At 46.7% G+C, this 17955-nt stretch overlaps 2 protein-coding genes across 3 annotated transcripts in view; one reads left to right on the forward strand and one right to left on the reverse strand.

Moving 5' to 3' along the window:
- The window catches only part of MTERF3 (mitochondrial transcription termination factor 3), a 64461-nt gene extending 63418 nt beyond the window's left edge, over positions 1–1043 (reverse strand). The window contains exon 1 of the mRNA XM_082257502.1: positions 1013–1043. The gene's annotated coding sequence lies outside the window, so the exon portion shown is untranslated. The remainder of the gene's footprint in view (positions 1–1012) is intronic.
- An 8480-nt stretch (positions 1044–9523) lies between these two features.
- Positions 9524–17955, forward strand: part of PTDSS1 (phosphatidylserine synthase 1) — a 76725-nt gene continuing 68293 nt past the window's right edge. For both annotated transcript variants that reach the window (XM_082258209.1, XM_082258210.1), the window contains exon 1: positions 9524–10143. In XM_082258209.1, coding sequence (XP_082114335.1) covers positions 9965–10143 — 179 coding nt within the window. In that variant the 5' untranslated portion in view covers positions 9524–9964. The remainder of the gene's footprint in view (positions 10144–17955) is intronic.

A 17955-nucleotide genomic window follows, 5' to 3' on the forward strand; every position in this document is an offset into this window, starting at 1 on the left:
TTTAAGTTCATATAGAGTACACAGAATCAAAGCACATCGCAAGAGCTGCAGACAGATATCTGGGTACATTATTCTGCTCTAATCCAGCAATCAGCAAAGGTTGTCACACAGATCACCTCAATCTGGTGGAGTAAAACTGCACATTTTTGGGTTGTACTGTACTGCAAAGAATGGTGACCAGGCTATAGACATTCATATATCTCCATACTCTCAGCAAGCAGTAAGGCCCCTTTCACAAGGGCGATCCAATCCGATCAGCCTGTCCGTTTTTCAGGCGGACCTGATTGGATGCCCCATGCATCCCTATGGGGCAGCGAGGTGTCAGCGGAGACATCTCTGCTGACACCCGCTGCTATCCGATCCTGTCCGTGAAATCCGGAAACCCCATTTTCCATCCGTCTGGAGGATCGGATCGGATGAGAACGGACAGGCGGTCCATTCTCATCTGACCTCCCCATAGAGGACAGCGGGGATCTGACAGCTCCGTCTCTGCACACAGAGTGGAGACGGAGCTGTCATCCGCCTGCTCAGCGGGGATCAGCGGTGCGCCCATGTGAAAGGGGCTGTAAATGAGCTTCAAACAAGTCCTCGATGACCTCTGTAGCCGCAAGTACTGCAGATCAAATCATTGCATCAGAAGAACCCACTGTCCCCCCTTCCTCACTGCCCGCAAACTCCTGGGACACTTCACAGATACCAGGAAGCTTGCAGGCTATTGAGCTGCAAGGAGTCTCAGCCAGCTTCCCACATGGTGGCACCGAAGCCCGGAAAAGAACCGGCCCGGGTGAGGACAGTGCTGGATCCCTGAACAGATAAGTATTATTTTCTTAAAAGTCAGCAGCTACGGTATTTGCTGTGGACTTAATTTTTTTTTTTTTTTTTAAACTAAAGTTCCTCTTTAAACAATACTGAGCACAGATCGTGTAATATTACCAGATATGTAGTGTAAAGATCTTTCTTATAGAAATTCAAATAGTAAATGAAAACAGATAGCTGGAAGCATTATACTCACCAGAATCCTCTCTGGGGCCTCCAAGTTCATTCGTTTTGGAAATCAGAAAACCCGATAGCTTTTGCTGCAACACAGAAAGTGACAAAATTATGTAAATAAAGTTCAGTGGAAAAAACCTCTGTCTGCCTTTCCCATTAAATAAAGCTTCCCCATCTTGGACAATGTGACACATTCAATTCTCTATTGATTATAAACCTTCTTCATTAAAACACAAAGAGAGCTAGAAAAGGAGGGGGATACCTTCTCTCTCTCTCTCTCTCTCATTTCACAGATCATGAAATGGAACACTGCTTTTGTAGAAATAAAGCCAAACATACCGTTCCAACACAATCTCAGGACACTAACCAGATCCCCCCTCTGACGCGTTCCACCCACTAGTTTGGATTAAACTCTACTAAGGGGTAAAATATATCAGAGAGGACCAGGATGAAGGGTCCTGAAATGGCGCTGGAACAAAAAGTAGGTTTAATTTCTATGGAAGCAACGTGTGACTTCATGAAATGTGTGTACGCCTATACAGGAGTGATGGATCCCAGAGACCTGAGCACCCATGGCAGGCAATAATCTAATATCTATGACCCATCTGCTGACACCACCAGCTGCGGCTTCTAAGGGGGATAGCGGAGGACAGAAAGTCTTATTTTCAGCTTGATAAATCAGTGCTAAATTTGTCTTCCAACCACTAGGCCTGCAGTTTCCATTATACCAGCTGTCAGTGCATCACTTGTTAGGTTTCAGTCACAGCTATGTTGGTATGACAATGCGTTTTGGCAGCACATTTAATAGATTGCCCGGAGTGCGAAAATCACACACAAAAAAAAAAAGTGCATGCCCCTTAAAAATCTTGCCACAGTAAAAAGCATGGTACATGGTTACCATGTATTTTGGTGTGCGAATTTACGTGTGCGTTGGGGTGCCATTAGGGATCAATGGCACTACCACACGCCTGCAAAAGCAATGTGTGCCTTTTGTGCAGGAACAACGCACAAATGTGAACGTAGCCTTACACTTGCCTCGCCACAGCAGCAGCATGGCTCCCTTGCTCCACTAAATACAGGGGCGTCCTCTGCAGTAAATCAGCAGGCAGAGCCAGAGAAACAGGAGGTCAACCTGTCTCCCCCCCACTGCACTGTATACACAAGGGTGCACTCTGCGATATACAGTGGCTGTTGTACATTATAGTGCAGTTGGAGAGACACGCTGCTACTGCCAACCTCTGCCTGTTGATGGATTGCACAGGACACCTCTGCCCTGTATAGGGTGGCATTGCTCCTGGTTCCCCAGAAGGCAGAGTGAATAATCCTGACAAACATCTATAAACCACTTGTCAACCACCCTATAGCAGATATACTGTGCACAAGATCATAAATATATATACATGGTCCTGTACTTCCGAACAGCGGCTCGAATGCGTGCCACCGGCTGCTCGCTCCCACTGTGATTATACACAGCGGGCGCTGATCATTGGGTACCCTGGACTCAAAGTCTGCCGCCACCAGCCGATCATTCAGTACAGTGACAGAACAGCAGTCTGCCTATGTAAACAAGGCAGATTACCATTCTGTCAGTAGGGAAGGCATGGATCCTGTGTTCCTGCAAAGCAAGGACAAGGATCTATTGGTGCTTTTCCACTGCATGGTACGGCTCGGTATGGCTCGCTTTGGTGCTTTTCCACTGCATGGTACCGCATGGTACGTGTTTGAACAGTTCGGTACAGTGGCACTTTTCAACTACATGGTATGGCTCTGTACAGCTCGCTTAAACAGTACCACCTTGGTTGCGGTTCCTATACCATAGCCCACAATCCTTTGCATGCAGCCTTGATTGTTTGTCACTGCTAGCCACTGATTGGTCAGAGAATCATTTTAATCCCACCCACTTACTACTTTAGTGGAAAAGCAAACCGAGCCGAGTAGAGCCTATACAGTGCTGAAAGGTGCCGACTCGTACCACGCAGTGGCAAAGCAAACTGAGCCGAGCTGGGCCAAGCAGTGCCGAGTGGAGCCGTACCCGCAGTGGAAAAGCCCCATATGTCTTCCCCTAGTAAAACCACCTCCCACATTGTACAAAAACACAGGCTAGGAACACAGTTAACCCTTTGATCGCCCCTGATGGTAACCCCTTCCAAGTCAGTGTCATTAGTACAGTGACAGTGCAAATTTTTAGCACTGTTCACTGTATTAGTGTCACTGGTTCCCAAAAAAAGTGTCAAAAGTGTGAATGTATCTGATTTGTCCTCCGCAATATCGCAGTCCTGCTATAAGTTGCTGATCCCTGCAACTACTGGTAAAAAAAATGTAAAAATTTAAAATCCATAAAATATATCACCTAGTTTGTAGATGCTATAGCTTTTGCACAAACCATTCAATATACGCTTCTTCTGATTTTTTTTTTTTTTTCCACCAAAAATATGTAGCAGAATACATTTTGGCTTAAATTTGATGATGAAGAAATATTGTTTTTTGCATTTTTTTTTTATTGTCTAGGCTTTATAGCAGAAAGTAAAATGTATTTACTTTTTTTCCCCAATTTGTCCGTTTTTTTTTGTTTATAACACAAAAAATAAAAACCGCAGGGTGATCAATTACCACCAAAAGAAAGCTCTATTTTTGGGAAAAAAGAAAATGTTTTATTTGGGTACAGTGTCGCTCGACCGTGCAATGGTCAGTTAAAGTAATGCAGTGCCGGATCACAAAAAATTGCCTGGTCATGGAGGGGGCGGGGTAAATTTTTCAGAGCTATAGTGGATAAAATGCCCAAAATACCAGCAAAGGAATGATTAGGGTGAAGTGATGGGTGTGAATACACAGCAGAAAGTCCAATTAGCGCAAGTAGGTGTTTGTGTTTTCATTGTTTGGGACGAAGTGCGCCCTGCCACTATTACACTGCATGAACTGCCACTTATTACACTGCATGAACTGCCACTTATTACACAGTGGCGGGACTCAACTTCTGATCTTACAAACAGACCCCCTACATTCGGAAAATGCCTGACTCAGGCTCTTACTGCTGGTGATGGGGAAGGTTTTTGAGAAGTCGTGTGTGAATGAAGTAGCGATCGACCGATATCATTTTTTCATTGCCAATACCGATATTTTGGCCATTGCATATCGGTATCGGCCGATATTTTCGTACATTTAAAAAAATGTTTTAGTTTTTTATTTTTATCACTTGACAGGTACTCTTGTGGAGAGATCTGGGGGTCTAAAAGACCCCAAACCCCTCCTCTGCACTTAAAAGCATTCAGAACGCCAAGTTTGGCTGTTTTGAATGCTGTCATTTTTTTAAATCTGGCGCCAGACAGTACCCGAAGTGATGTCATGACATAATTTCCGGGTTTTTACATGGAGACCCGATCAGAGCCGAATGCGGCTTTGATTGGGTCTTCAGCGGCCATGCAGGCTGGTTGCCCGGGTCTCTCGGTGGGGCGGGAGAACCGGGCGAGCAGCGGGACGTCCCCTCCCGCTCCTTGTAATGACAGCCGAGCGGCTTCTCAGCCTCATTGGTTGGCATTACAAAACAGCCGACCATCGTCTATGGACGCCGGTACCGGGGTGATGCCTCTAGCTGCAGGCATCACTCCGGTACAAGCACTTTCCCAAAATATTGGCAATATCAGTCACCTTGGTGGCCGATTCCGATATATCGGGGAAAGTGCAGATCGGCTTTGCCGATAATCAGTCGATCCCTAGAAGGAAGTGTGGCAGGAGAGAAGCAGCAAGTGTGTGTGTGTGCGAGCCAAGCTGGACCACAGAGCAGTGACAGCACTGCAGGGCCACTTCATGTGATTGCTTGGCTCTTTCATGTCAGTAAGTTGGATTTACTAAAGGAAAACAGAATGTAAAAGTTGCTCCAGAGCTTAGTAAATAAGGGGAAGCTCTGCTGGCTTCCATCATCCAATCATGTGCAAACATAAATGCTGTTTACTTATTTTTTCTTGCATGTGATTGGGTATTCTTTGCAAAAGGAGGCTTCACCCCATATACTACACTTTGGAGCACCTGCACTTGCAAAATGCACAGTCTATTTGCCTTTAGTAAATCCAGTTTGTGCTTCAACGGAACATACAGTAAAAAAAATAAAAGGTATGCATTTCATTTCTTAAAAAATGACCCTTAAGGATAATGCTCCGGTGCATCTGTAACTTGAGGCACTGTATTTTGTGGGTGCAAGGCCTACGGCATGTGTGTAATGTATCATGGGAGTAGTCTCAAAACCTTTTTTTATCTCACCCAATATTCAGCTCAGAGACCTCTGTTCACATCTCTGCCATTGCATGCGCAGTGTGCTGCATTTTATTATTGCATTCACATGTCCCCATTTATTACATTTTAAAGTTGGGAGGTATGAAAAACATCTTGTGATATTACCCCGTTCTTGCTCACCCAAATTTTCAGCACGGTCACATTTTGAATTGCGTGGTCATGCAACACTGTACCCATGTCAAAATTATCATTTTTTTTCCACAAACAGTTTTCTTTGGGTGGTGTTTAATCACAGCTGTTTTTTTAAAAAAGACAGAAAATTTTGAAAAAAAAAAAAAAAAGATTTTTCAGTTTTTTTTTTTTTCAAACAGGTAACTTTTCTCTTTCACTGATGTGCGCTGATAGGCTGCACTGATAGGCACAGATGAGGCTGCACTGATGGGACTGCACTGATAATAAGGACACGGATAATCAGTACCCCCTTAAATCCTCAGATGCCCCATAGTAAGTCTATGGGTGACGTCACCATTCAAGCATTTCAGCTGTTGTTGGTGAGCTCCCCACTCCCCTGCAGCCACCACTGGTGAGATCACGTGACCGGACAGGAGTGCCCTCAGAATAAGGAAGTATAGACATCTTCCTTCCAGACTAGGATAGTTAGAAGGGGGGTGGGAGCAGGTCTAAGCTTAGGTAGGAATAGCCAGCACTTCCACTTTAAGGCCATCCACATTTGAGAACAGAGCCGTTAGCTATTGCATGCACGAGACCCAGCAAAGGTTCCCAGCAACTAACTTGCAGCCCCATTGAAAACAATAGATGGCTGACAGATCCCGCAGCTAATTGTGGCCGTTTACTTGTAATTGTTCAAGGAGTGATTACATGTGAATGATTGGCCCTGGAAACAGTCTGCATTCTGGCTGATCATTCACAGGGAATCGATCCATGGGTGATTACATGCGATCAGCCACAATTAGCTGCGGAAACTGTCAGCGGAGTGCTGCCAACCGCTAACTGCCCGCAACCCCAAGGATGTAATCACAAGTGTGAATGGGGACTTCTGCACCTGAAATAGTCACATGCAGAATATATATAGGATATAGGTGTGGGGGGGTGGTGTTAGTATACACACAGGATATAGGGGGTGGGGGTCAGTATACACACAGGATATAGGGGGTGGGGGTCAGTATACACACAGGATATAGGGGGTGGGGGTCAGTATACACACAGGATATATGGGGGGGGTCAGTATACACACAGGATATATAGGGGGTAGGGGGGTCAGTATACACACAGGATATATAGGGGGTCAGTATACACACAGGATATATAGGGGGTGGGGGTCAGTATACACACAGGATATATAGGGGGTGGGGGTCAGTATACACACAGGATATAGGGGGTGGGGGTCAGTATACACACAGGATATATGGGGGGGGTCAGTATACACACAGGATATATAGGGGGTAGGGGGGTCAGTATACACACAGGATATATAGGGGGTCAGTATACACACAGGATATATAGGGGGTCAGTATACACACAGGATATAGGGGGTGGGGGTCAGTATACACACAGGATATATGGGGGGGTCAGTATACACACAGGATATATGGGGGGGGGTCAGTATACGCACAGGATATATGGGGAGGTCAGTATACGCACAGGATATATGGGGGGGTCAGTATACGCACAGGATATATGGGAGGGTCAGTATACGCACAATATATGGGGGGGTGAGTATACACACAGAATATATGGGGGGTAGTATACGCACAGGCTATATGGGGGGGGCAGTATACACACAGGATATATGGGGGCAGTATACACACAGGATATATGGGGGGTCAGTATACACACAGGATATATAGGGGGTATGTCAGTATAGACACAGGATATATAGGGGGTAGGTCAGTGTACACGCAGGATATATGGGAGGTCAGTGTACACGCAGGATATAGGGGGTGGGGGTCAGTATACACACAGGATATATGGGGGGGGGGTCAGTATACACACAGGATATATAGGGGGTAGGGGGGTCAGTATACACACAGGATATATAGGGGGTAGGGGGGTCAGTATACACACAGGATATATAGGGGGTAGGGGGTCAGTATACACACAGGATATATAGGGGGTCAGTATACACACAGGATATATGGGGGGGGTCAGTATACACACAGGATATATGGGGGGGGGGTCAGTATACACACAGGATATATGGGGGGGGGGTCAGTATACACACAGGATATATGGGGGGGTCAGTATACACACAGGATATATGGGGGGGTCAGTATACGCACAGGATATATGGGGGGGTCAGTATACGCACAGGATATATGGGGGGGTCAGTATACGCACAGGATATATGGGGGGGTCAGTATACACACAGGATATATGGGGGGGTCAGTATACGCACAGGATATATGGGAGGGTCAGTATACGCACAATATATGGGGGGGGGTGAGTATACACACAGAATATATGGGGGGTAGTATACGCACAGGCTATATGGGGGGGGCAGTATACACACAGGATATATGGGGGTCCGTATACACACAGGATATATAGGGGGTATGTCAGTATACACACAGGATATATAGGGGGTATGTCAGTATACACACAGGATATATAGGGGTATGTCAGTATACACACAGGATATATAGGGGGTAGGGGGGTCAGTATACACACAGGATATATAGGGGGTAGGTCAGTGTACACACAGGATATATGGGAGGTCAGTGTACACACAGGATATATGGGGGTCAGTATACACACAGGATATATAGGGGGTAGGTCAGTATACACACAGGATATATAGGGGGTAGGTCAGTGTACACAGGATATATGGGAGGTCAGTGTACACACAGGATATATGGGGGTCAGTATACACACAGGATATATGGGAGGTCAGTGTACACACAGGATATATGGGAGGTCAGTGTACACACAGGATATATGGGAGGTCAGTATACACACAGGATATATAGGGGGTAGGTCAGTGTACACAGGATATATGGGAGGTCAGTGTACACACAGGATATATGGGGGTCAGTATACACACAGGATATATGGGAGGTCAGTATACACACAGGATATATGGGGGTCAGTATACACACAGGATATATGGGGGTCAGTATACACACAGGATATATGGGAGGTCAGTATACACACAGGATATATGGGGGTCAGTATACACACAGGATATATGGGGGGGGTCAGTATACACACAGGATATATAGGGGGTAGGGGGGTCAGTATACACACAGGATATATAGGGGGTAGGGGGTCAGTATACACACAGGATATATGGGGGGGGTCAGTATACACACAGGATATATGGGGGGGGGTCAGTATACACACAGGATATATGGGGGGGGGTCAGTATACACACAGGATATATGGGGGGGGGGTCAGTATACACACAGGATATATGGGGGGGTCAGTATACGCACAGGATATATGGGGGGGTCAGTATACACACAGGATATATGGGGGGGGGGTCAGTATACACACAGGATATATGGGGGGGTCAGTATACGCACAGGATATATGGGGGGGTCAGTATACGCACAGGATATATGGGGGGTCAGTATACACACAGGATATATGGGGGGGTCAGTATACGCACAGGATATATGGGGGGGTCAGTATACGCACAGGATATATGGGGGGGTCAGTATACGCACAGGATATATGGGGGGGTCAGTATACGCACAGGATATATGGGGGGGTCAGTATACGCACAGGATATATGGGGGGGTCAGTATACGCACAGGATATATGGGAGGGTCAGTATACGCACAATATATGGGGGGGGGTGAGTATACACACAGAATATATGGGGGGTAGTATACGCACAGGCTATATGGGGGGGCAGTATACACACAGGATATATGGGGGGTCCGTATACACACAGGATATATGGGAGGTCATATAGGATATATAGGGGGTAGGGGGGTCAGTATACACACAGGATATATGGGGGTCAGTATACACACAGGATATATAGAGGGTCAGTATACACACAGGATATATAGGGGGTAGGGGTCAGTATACACACAGGGTATATGGGGGTCAGTATACACATATGATATATGGGGGTCAGTATACACACAGGATACATATACAAGGTCATCACAGGGTCGGACCTACACTGACACCCAGAGGCAGGTCAGATGATTGCTGGGACATTGCATGGAGGAACTCCTATCACACTCAGTGTCACACACACACACTGTACACAGCACACACTGACACCCCTCCCCCTCCGGGGCACACAGACAGCCGTGTACCGATCAGTGGAGGACGATCGGGGTACACGCACCCTCCGGTGATGGTCGGACCCCCGTGTTCCGGTCAGTGGGGGGTTGCCGGTGCTGTATCGGTCGGTATATCGGGGTCCCGGTCCCCCAGCGGTGGTCGGACACACAGCGCTCTACAACCCACGTGGGTACCAAGCACAGTAAAGCACTTCCTCCTCCGCCGAGTCCATTTTACATTGCGGGGGGGGGGGGGTCTCTGTATACGGACCTCCTATACCGGGGTTGTTCACCTCTGTCTATAGTAGTAGAGCATTATACCCGTCCAGTATAGGAGGTCGGGTTGGGAATGGTGTCATTATTTTCTGCCTGTAGGTGTCATATAGAATGTGTGCCCCCCTGCCGGTGTAGGATGGTAGAGTCCGGGCAATGTGTGTGTCAGTGGCCGCTTCCTGGGCCGGGAGGGGATCCGGGGCTGTGGCGGGGATATGGCGTCTGCTATGCGCTCCAGGACTCTCAGTAAAGATGATGTGAACTATAAACTGCATTTCAGGATGATTAACGAACAGCAAGTGGAGGACATCACCATCGACTTCTTCTACAAGCCGCACACCATCACCCTGCTCACCTTCACCACCATCAGCCTCATGTACTTCGCCTTCACCAGGTAAGAGCTGGATCCAATCTCTCAGCTGCTTCTCTCTGCACTGCTTCTTCTCCCTGTACTGCTTCTCTCTGCTTCTTACCTCTGAGCTGCTTCTCTCTGCTTCACACATCTGAGCTTCTTCTCCGTGAGCTTCTTACCTCCGAGCTGCTTCTCTCTGCTTCTTCCCTCTGAGCTGCTTCTCTCTGCTTCTTACCTCTGAGCTGCTTCTTCTTTCTGAGCTGCTTCTCTCTGCTTCTTCTTTCTGAGCTGCTTCTCTCTGCTTCTTCTCTCTGAGCTGCTTCTCTCTGCTTCTTCTCTCTGAGCTGCTTCTCTCTGCTTCTTCCCTCTGAGCTGCTTCTCTCTGCTTCTTCCCTCTGAGCTGCTTCTTCTTTCTGAGCTGCTTCTCCCTGCTTCTTCTCACCTCTGCCCTGCTTCTCTCTCTACTTCTCACCTCTGCCCTGCTTCTTACCTCTGTGCTGCTTTTCTCTGCTTCTCACTTCTGAGCTGCTTCTCACCTCTGCGCTGCTTCTCTCTGCGCTGCTTCTCTCTGCTTCTTACCTCTGAGCTGCTTCTCTCTGCTTCTTACCTCTGAGCTGCTTCTCTCTGCTTCTTACCTCTGAGCTGCTTCTCTCTGCTTCTTACCTCTGAGCTGCTTCTCTCTGCTTCTTACCTCTGAGCTGCTTCTCTCTGCTTCTTACCTCTGCGCTGCTTTTCTCTGCTTCTTACCTGGGTGCTGCCTGCCGGTATCTGCACTCTGGGCTGCTGCCTGCCGGTATCTGCACCCTGAGCTGCTACTGCTGCCCGGGTCTGCACCCTGAGCTGCTACTGCTGCCCGGGTCTGCACCCTGAGCTGCTACTGCTGCCCGGGTCTGCACCCTGAGCTGCTGCTGCTGCCTGCCTGGGTCTGCACCCTGAGCTGCTGCTGCTGCCTGCCCGGATCTGCACCCTGAGCTGCTGCCTGCCCGGGTTTGCACTCTGGGCTGCTTCTGCTTCCTCCCTGCCCGGATCTGCCCGAACCCCAGGCCTTTTCTGGCAGTTTTTGTTTACATGTAGCAATCAGTATTTTTTGCTAGGAAATATCTTGAAACCCCCAAACATTTTATAATTTTTTTTTTTAAAACTGAGGTCCCAGAGAAAAAAAATGATGGATTTTGCAGATTTTTATGTTACGTATTTTTACGATTTTACGTATTTGCACAGCAGTTTTTTTTAAACACTTTTTTTTAATTTAAATGAAAAAAAAACACAATACATAATCAACTTTTTTGGTAAAATATAAAAGATGTTACGCTGAGTAAATAAATATCAAACATGTCACGCTTTAAAATTGCGTGCGCCCGTGCAACGACGTCAAACTACGTAAATTGTAGGTGAAACTTTATAGCTTATCACTATAGATAGATATAGATTTTCACAGGAGGTCTGCTGCTAGAATTACTACCAATGATCTGATGTTCAAGGTGATGCCTAACGTGCGGGATGCACGCGTTCGCCTTTGCGCGCTAGCATGGGGGGGACGGGGGCACTTCAAATTTTTTAAATTTTTTTTTTTTTTTTTTTTTTTTTTTTTTACACTGTTGCTTTTAAAATTTTTATTTTGTTCACTTTTATTGTTATCACAAGGAATGTAAACATCATTGTGACTTCATTAAGCATGTGACAGGTACTCTTTATCAATAAGACCCCCCAAATCCCTCCTTTGCACTTAAAAGCAACGCCAAGATTGCATTTTTTAAAAACATTTGATTTTCAGAAAACGGCGCCGTTGACGATTCTGGATAAAATGAGAATCACAATTTTTTTTTACTTAGAATAAAAATCCTGATTCTCTCACAATTCTTGGCGTAACCTCATCTTTCACATTATATAAAAAAATTGGACTAACTTTACTGTTTCGTTTTTTCTGAAATTAAAGTGTATTTTTTCCCACATAAATGCATTTGAAAGACTTCTGCGCAAAAACAGTGTGACATAAAAGATTGTAACGATCGCCATTTTCTTCTCTAGGGTCTCTGCTAAAAAAATAAATATATAATGTTTGGGGGTTCTAAGTCATTTTCTAGCAAAAAATACTGATTTTACCTTGTAAGCAGCAAGGGTCAGAAAAAGGCTTAGTCTGTAAGAGGTTAAATTGCCTTCACTTACAGATGGAAGTTCATTCCTTTGATCTAAAAGAAGGAAATGATACAATGTAAAGCATTGCATTCATAGTTTATCTGGCAGCCTTAACAATGTAGATAAATATTTGCCTGGAGGCTCTATTTTTTTCTCTTTTTTGACAGCTGTGAGTGAGCAGAGGACCGCTCTGTAATAATTGAGGACATGCAGTTTTAAGATCTTAAGGGGGGGGGGGGGGTTTAATTGAGATCGTTATTTTTTTTTTGTAACAATTATTCATGCAGCTCTTCATCCAGATAAACATAAAGTGATGTCATATCATCGTTTCTGGGTTATCATAAGGGAGATCCGATCAAAGCTGATTCTGGCTTTGTTTGGGTCTCTGACTAGTCAGCGGACATACCAGCTAGTAGCCCGTGCTTCTCGTGGTATAGGAGTGCCCAAGAAAGCCGCGGAAGGGGGTGGGTGGGGGGGCTTGTAATAGCAATTGAGTGGCTAGTAAGCGACTCCGATTACTATTACAAGAGAGCCGACTGTCAGCTCTAAAATCGGTACTGGGGTGATGCTGCTGAAGTCAGTTGATGTAGCAGGCACGTGATTTGGCGGCAAGTGGTTGTAAACCTCAGACATGAAATATGAACAAAGCATTTCCCTCTATAGTGTGTACTTGTCTCAATTAGGAGCACTAATTAAAGCCCCGTACACACATACCGAATGTCGGCCGAACGATCGGCCGTCTTTTGTCCGGTGCTGTCCTGTCGGTTGAAAAGTGCTAAAAACTGCACACGAATTTTGTCGGCCAACAACAGCCGACTGCAGAAGTGATGTCATGTGATGGTTGACTTTCCGTGTGTTTTTTCTTCTCTGAGCATGCCCAGTCTTGCAAATCTGCTGTTTGTCCGCCAAATTCTGTACTGACTGGCGAACAATCGGCCGTTCTGGTGTTGGCCAACAAAAATTTTAATGCCTGCACAACAGATTCTGTTCGGCCGAAAAGTCGCTGTCGGAAGCATCATACTAACAAGCCGACAATCGGCCGATCGGTCGGTGGCCGAATATTTACGGCCGACAATCGCTACGTGTGTACGGGCCTTAAGTGTCTACTGCTTCGTTCCTCTGCTATCTGCATCAGTCACTTCTGACAAGTTTTCCTGACACCAAGAGATAAATGGTGACAGGAGGGATTTCCATCTGATTGACAGCCTTAGCTCTCTTCCCATGAGCTGTGTAAAGGGGGTGGGGTGTGTCCTTTTTACTCCAATCGGCTCTAAGAGCTCTCCTTACTGAGCTCTGCAGAGTGTATAATAACTTCAGCTCTCCGCCTCTTTCTTTATGACAGCTCAGACAAGCTTTATAAATTCTGGATTTGATGTACACTAGCCTACGCTGGCAGCTGATAAACTTGACTTTAGGCGTTTTTGGCATTTTTTAGCCAAAGCTACTAAACTCAACTCCATAAAAGCCCTATGGCAGCGATGGCGAACCTTTTCGAACTTGAGTGCCCAAACCAACTTATCTATTTCAAAGTGCCAGTGGGTTAATACCGGTGGTGAGAAGGTGATATATCGCCTTGTGTAAATTGGTCCACCAAAGATTGCTTCTCAGAGGGACAGTAGGGGCTGCTGCATATGTAAATGCGCCCCAATCTAGCTGCTCACCTCTGCACCCCAAAGCCCCCCCCCTACATGACCTCCTCTGTTCACTATTGCATCCCCACAAAGCTGCTGACCTCGGCACACTGCCTTTTTGCCCACCTTTTCACCCCACCCTACTGCTCACCTTAGCACTCCAAATGGTTAACACCCCCCCCCCCACCTTCCATCTGCTCACTGCTGACCCAGTATTACAGAAACCTGAATGCTGTACCTGATGGAACATCCAGCATGGCAGTGGCAGGCAGGACTCTCAAGCCAGCACTGCTTTGTTTGCATCCGCTTCTCGGACACCATTCAGGAGATGGTGGTGGGTGGGACCTTGGGGAAGGGTGGGATTTACATATGGCGGTCACGTTATTTACATATGAATGCCACGCTATTTATATATAAACAGTGCTGTTTACATGGGAATGTCATACTATTTACACATTAATACTTTTTTTATAAATCGCACTGTAGCAGCACTGGGCAGAAATAGTGATGGGCTCAGGGACGGGGGGAAAATTACAGGACACTGCACTGTGTCTCTCCTTCCAGCAGCTGAAAGCTGGTGGGTAAGAGAGGGGAAGAAGCCCGCTTTCAGCTGCTGGAAGGAGAGACCCAGTGCTGTGTCCTGTAATTTTTCCTCCCGTCCCGCCACACCACCCCCCTGTGTACCCCCCTGTTGGTGGCCCTGAGTGCAGAATCTGATAAGTATGGAGGGTGACTGCTGAGACCATAAACAGACAGAAGCAAGCTGAAGTTGACACAGCACATTAGAATCTCACCCGGTTCCGTCCTCCATTGTCAGTGTGACTTCATCCAACCCAGCAGCATCTCCTTGTCTCTCTCACACCCACCCCAGACACATCACCCCCTGGCAGCAGAGCCATGTGGGAGAGGTAGTTCTATGGGGGGGGGGGGGGTGCGGTGTGGAGGAGTTACACCTTGTATAGGATAGCTGGTTAGTGTGAGCTCTCCTTTCTCGCCTGCCCATAGAGAGGGCTCTGCGTGCCAGCTGTGGCACACGTGCCATAGGTTCGCCATCACTGGCCTATGGGGTTGATTTACAAAAGGTAAATAGTCTGTGCACTGCAAGTGCAGTTGCTCTAGTTCTGAGGGGAACATCGAAGGAAATTCAAAAACTGCATCTTTTCTTGCACGTGATTGGATGATAGAAATCAGCGGAGTTTCCCCTCAGATCTGGAGCAACTACAATTGCAGTGCACAGCATATTCTCCTTTAGTGAATCTACCTCTATGTGTCCATGTACACAAAGGGGTTAATTTACTAAAGGCAAATCCACTACAAGTGCATGTGGAAGTGCAGTCGCTGTAGATCTGAGGGGGACATGCAAGGAAAATAAAAAACACATTTTTGCTTGCACATGATTGGATGATAGAAATCAGCAGACCTTCCCCTCAGATCTACAGTGACTGCACTTGTAGTGCATAGTGGATTTGCCTTTAGTAAATCAAGCCCAGAGGCTTTTAGCAGCATTTCGGAGCTGCCACGGTTCAGGATTGGAACATTGTAACTGCCGGCAGATGGAAAACGCAAAACCACAGGAAAAAATGTGCCGAAATTTTGCCGCGGTAAATGTAGGCTAGTGATTCTGGAGATCTGTCCCTGCTGTGCCCTACTGGGAGTGTGTCCAGGAATCTGTTAGATCTGTGAACCGATGAGGGCAAAGCTGTCCCTTGTAAACACAGAAGACTTCTGTATTTACAAGTGACAGCGGGGAGTGGGAGCAGAGGGTGAGAGTCGGAGGTAGCAGAATGGAGTTCTGGCCATGTTCCAGCAGCAGAAATGGGTGGGAGGGCCACATGACAAGGCCTGGAGTCCTGCAATTGGCCCGCAGGCCTTGTGCTTGACATACGTGCCGTAGACCATAAGGCTGCATTCACACTTGAGCGTAGCGGTTTCATGCGTTCTTTACTGCTATTTAATCGCAATTTTTTTTTTTTACCACGTTTTTCAGGCGTTTTTGGAGGCAGGCATTGACATCTAACAAAAACGCTGGTAATCAGCCCAAAAAGAAGCTCCTGGAAGCTCCTGTACTTTTTTCAGCTACAGGCGTTTTGCTTCAGGGGACAAAATGCTCAGATGTGAACAGGGGCCATTGAAATGAATGGGATTTTGATTGTTGGGTGTTTTGGATTTTCACAGATGTGCTGAAAAACGCTCAGGTGTGAACAGGGCCTAAGTGACGTCCAGTCCTCCTAGATCATAGAGGTGGGGAGAGATGACTAGAATCTCCTCACCTCTGTCTCCAGCCACGCAAACAATCGGATTGTTTCCCAGGCTCGCCAGTTTGAGTGGTAAGTCCAAGAAACGCCAGCAAGCGGTGTGGGGGGTGGGGGGCACCGCTCCCACTGACTCTGAAAGCGATTCAGCAGCTAAATAGTCACTCGGACCACTTTAATGACAAAAAAAGCTAAAAAAAAAAAATATCGGGGTTATGGCTGATATCTTCAGTTTTTTTCATAAAGGATAACATGTATATTTATCCTCAAATGAGAAGTCAGCTTAGTGGGCTTTTATTAGGCCGGGCCAGACTTGTACAATACTTGACTGAATGGTAACTCCAATGTCCTGCCCAGCCCGGTCAATTGGTGTACTGTTCTTCTGGAAGTCCCTGTAAGGGGCGCATGTCTCTTATGGCAAGGGTGTCAGAGGCAGCTTGGCCTACAGCTGACAAGGCCTCCTCCGCTCAGTGCACCTAACATGACTGGCATCTATTCCTTGTCATAGCGGGCAGAGGCCAGACCTTGTCACCGGATCTCTCATGCATTTTGGAAAGCTCTAAGCTAAGGTTACTTTTTCCCAAGCCTGGCCTTGTTTAATACTGAACCTCTACTAATAATATCCACTGATACCGGTAACACAAACCTGAAAATATTTGAGGGCCCATTATTACCACAGCACTGCAGTAGCATGGTAATGCCCGATATGTGCCATTGATGTTCTTTTTGCCATTTGTTGTAAAAAGCAGCCCAAGGCACCTTCCCAGCACACCCAAGTTTCAGGCAAAATGTGGTAATGTACGCTGGCGACACTGGCTGCGGGATCGTTCTTTGTCCATTGTGGTGCATTCGGTTTCCCACACAAATGAATGGGCGACATTACCGCAACACATGTTGACACACATGATAACGTGCGTACATTACATGTACTGCACCACCGTGCCCTGGTGTGGACGACGCCTAAAGCTGCCCATACATCAGCAGAATTTCGTTATTGGAACGTTTCTTCTAATTTTTAATAGTTAAAGTCAATGATCATTTCCAGCTGTAGTGATGAGGAAGGATGAAAAGTATTTATCGAATGAAAGAGATTTTCTTAGGCCTCTTGCTGGCAAATGCCCTTGCTGCCCCTCTAAGAAGAGATTTGAGGTGGAACACCTTTCAGAGGGCATTTGACAGGTGGCGAGGAGGCGATGTCACCTTCCTGTTTCCTGTTTTAACCCTGAAATGTTGACCCACCATACTGCAACTGTGTGCATTGCTTGTGGATGAAGGTTGTTGCATAGCCCCTATCACTTGAATGGGTCACCATTGGCAGACGTAGTATTTGCCCTTTGCAACATGGTGTTTAATGTTTACAGAGACATGAATGGCTGCATGCCCTTTAGGGGGCAGTCACTGCAGCTATACCGTCTGCTTTTTCTGCCCCCTGGGGCCTGGCTGCATGTCTGAACGAGTCCTAACTGTGAATGTGGTTTTTGTTCAGTAAAAATCATAAATATTGTAATGTGCATCCTAAAATCAAGATTTAGAATTCAAAATGTTGGCATTTCGACAGTCAGGGTTCATTCATACCTGCCCATGCACCCTGCCTCTGATTAGATGTGAGAACCCCCGCTAGCTGCGAGAGGCACGCCTATTGAAACCCCACAGCTAATCGTGGCCACTCGCATATAATCACTTATGCATCTGTCACATGCGAGTAATCAGTCCTGGATGCAGACTGCCAGCATCCAGGGACAATCGCTCGCATGTGATTACCATGTGTTAGATTACATGCGAGTGGCTGCGATAAGCTGCAAGAAGCAACAGCCTCCCATTGCTTTCAATAGGGC

Source organism: Pelophylax lessonae, assembly GCF_965119305.1.
Source record: "Pelophylax lessonae genome assembly, chromosome: 5".
Taxonomy (NCBI): Eukaryota; Metazoa; Chordata; class Amphibia; order Anura; family Ranidae; genus Pelophylax; species Pelophylax lessonae.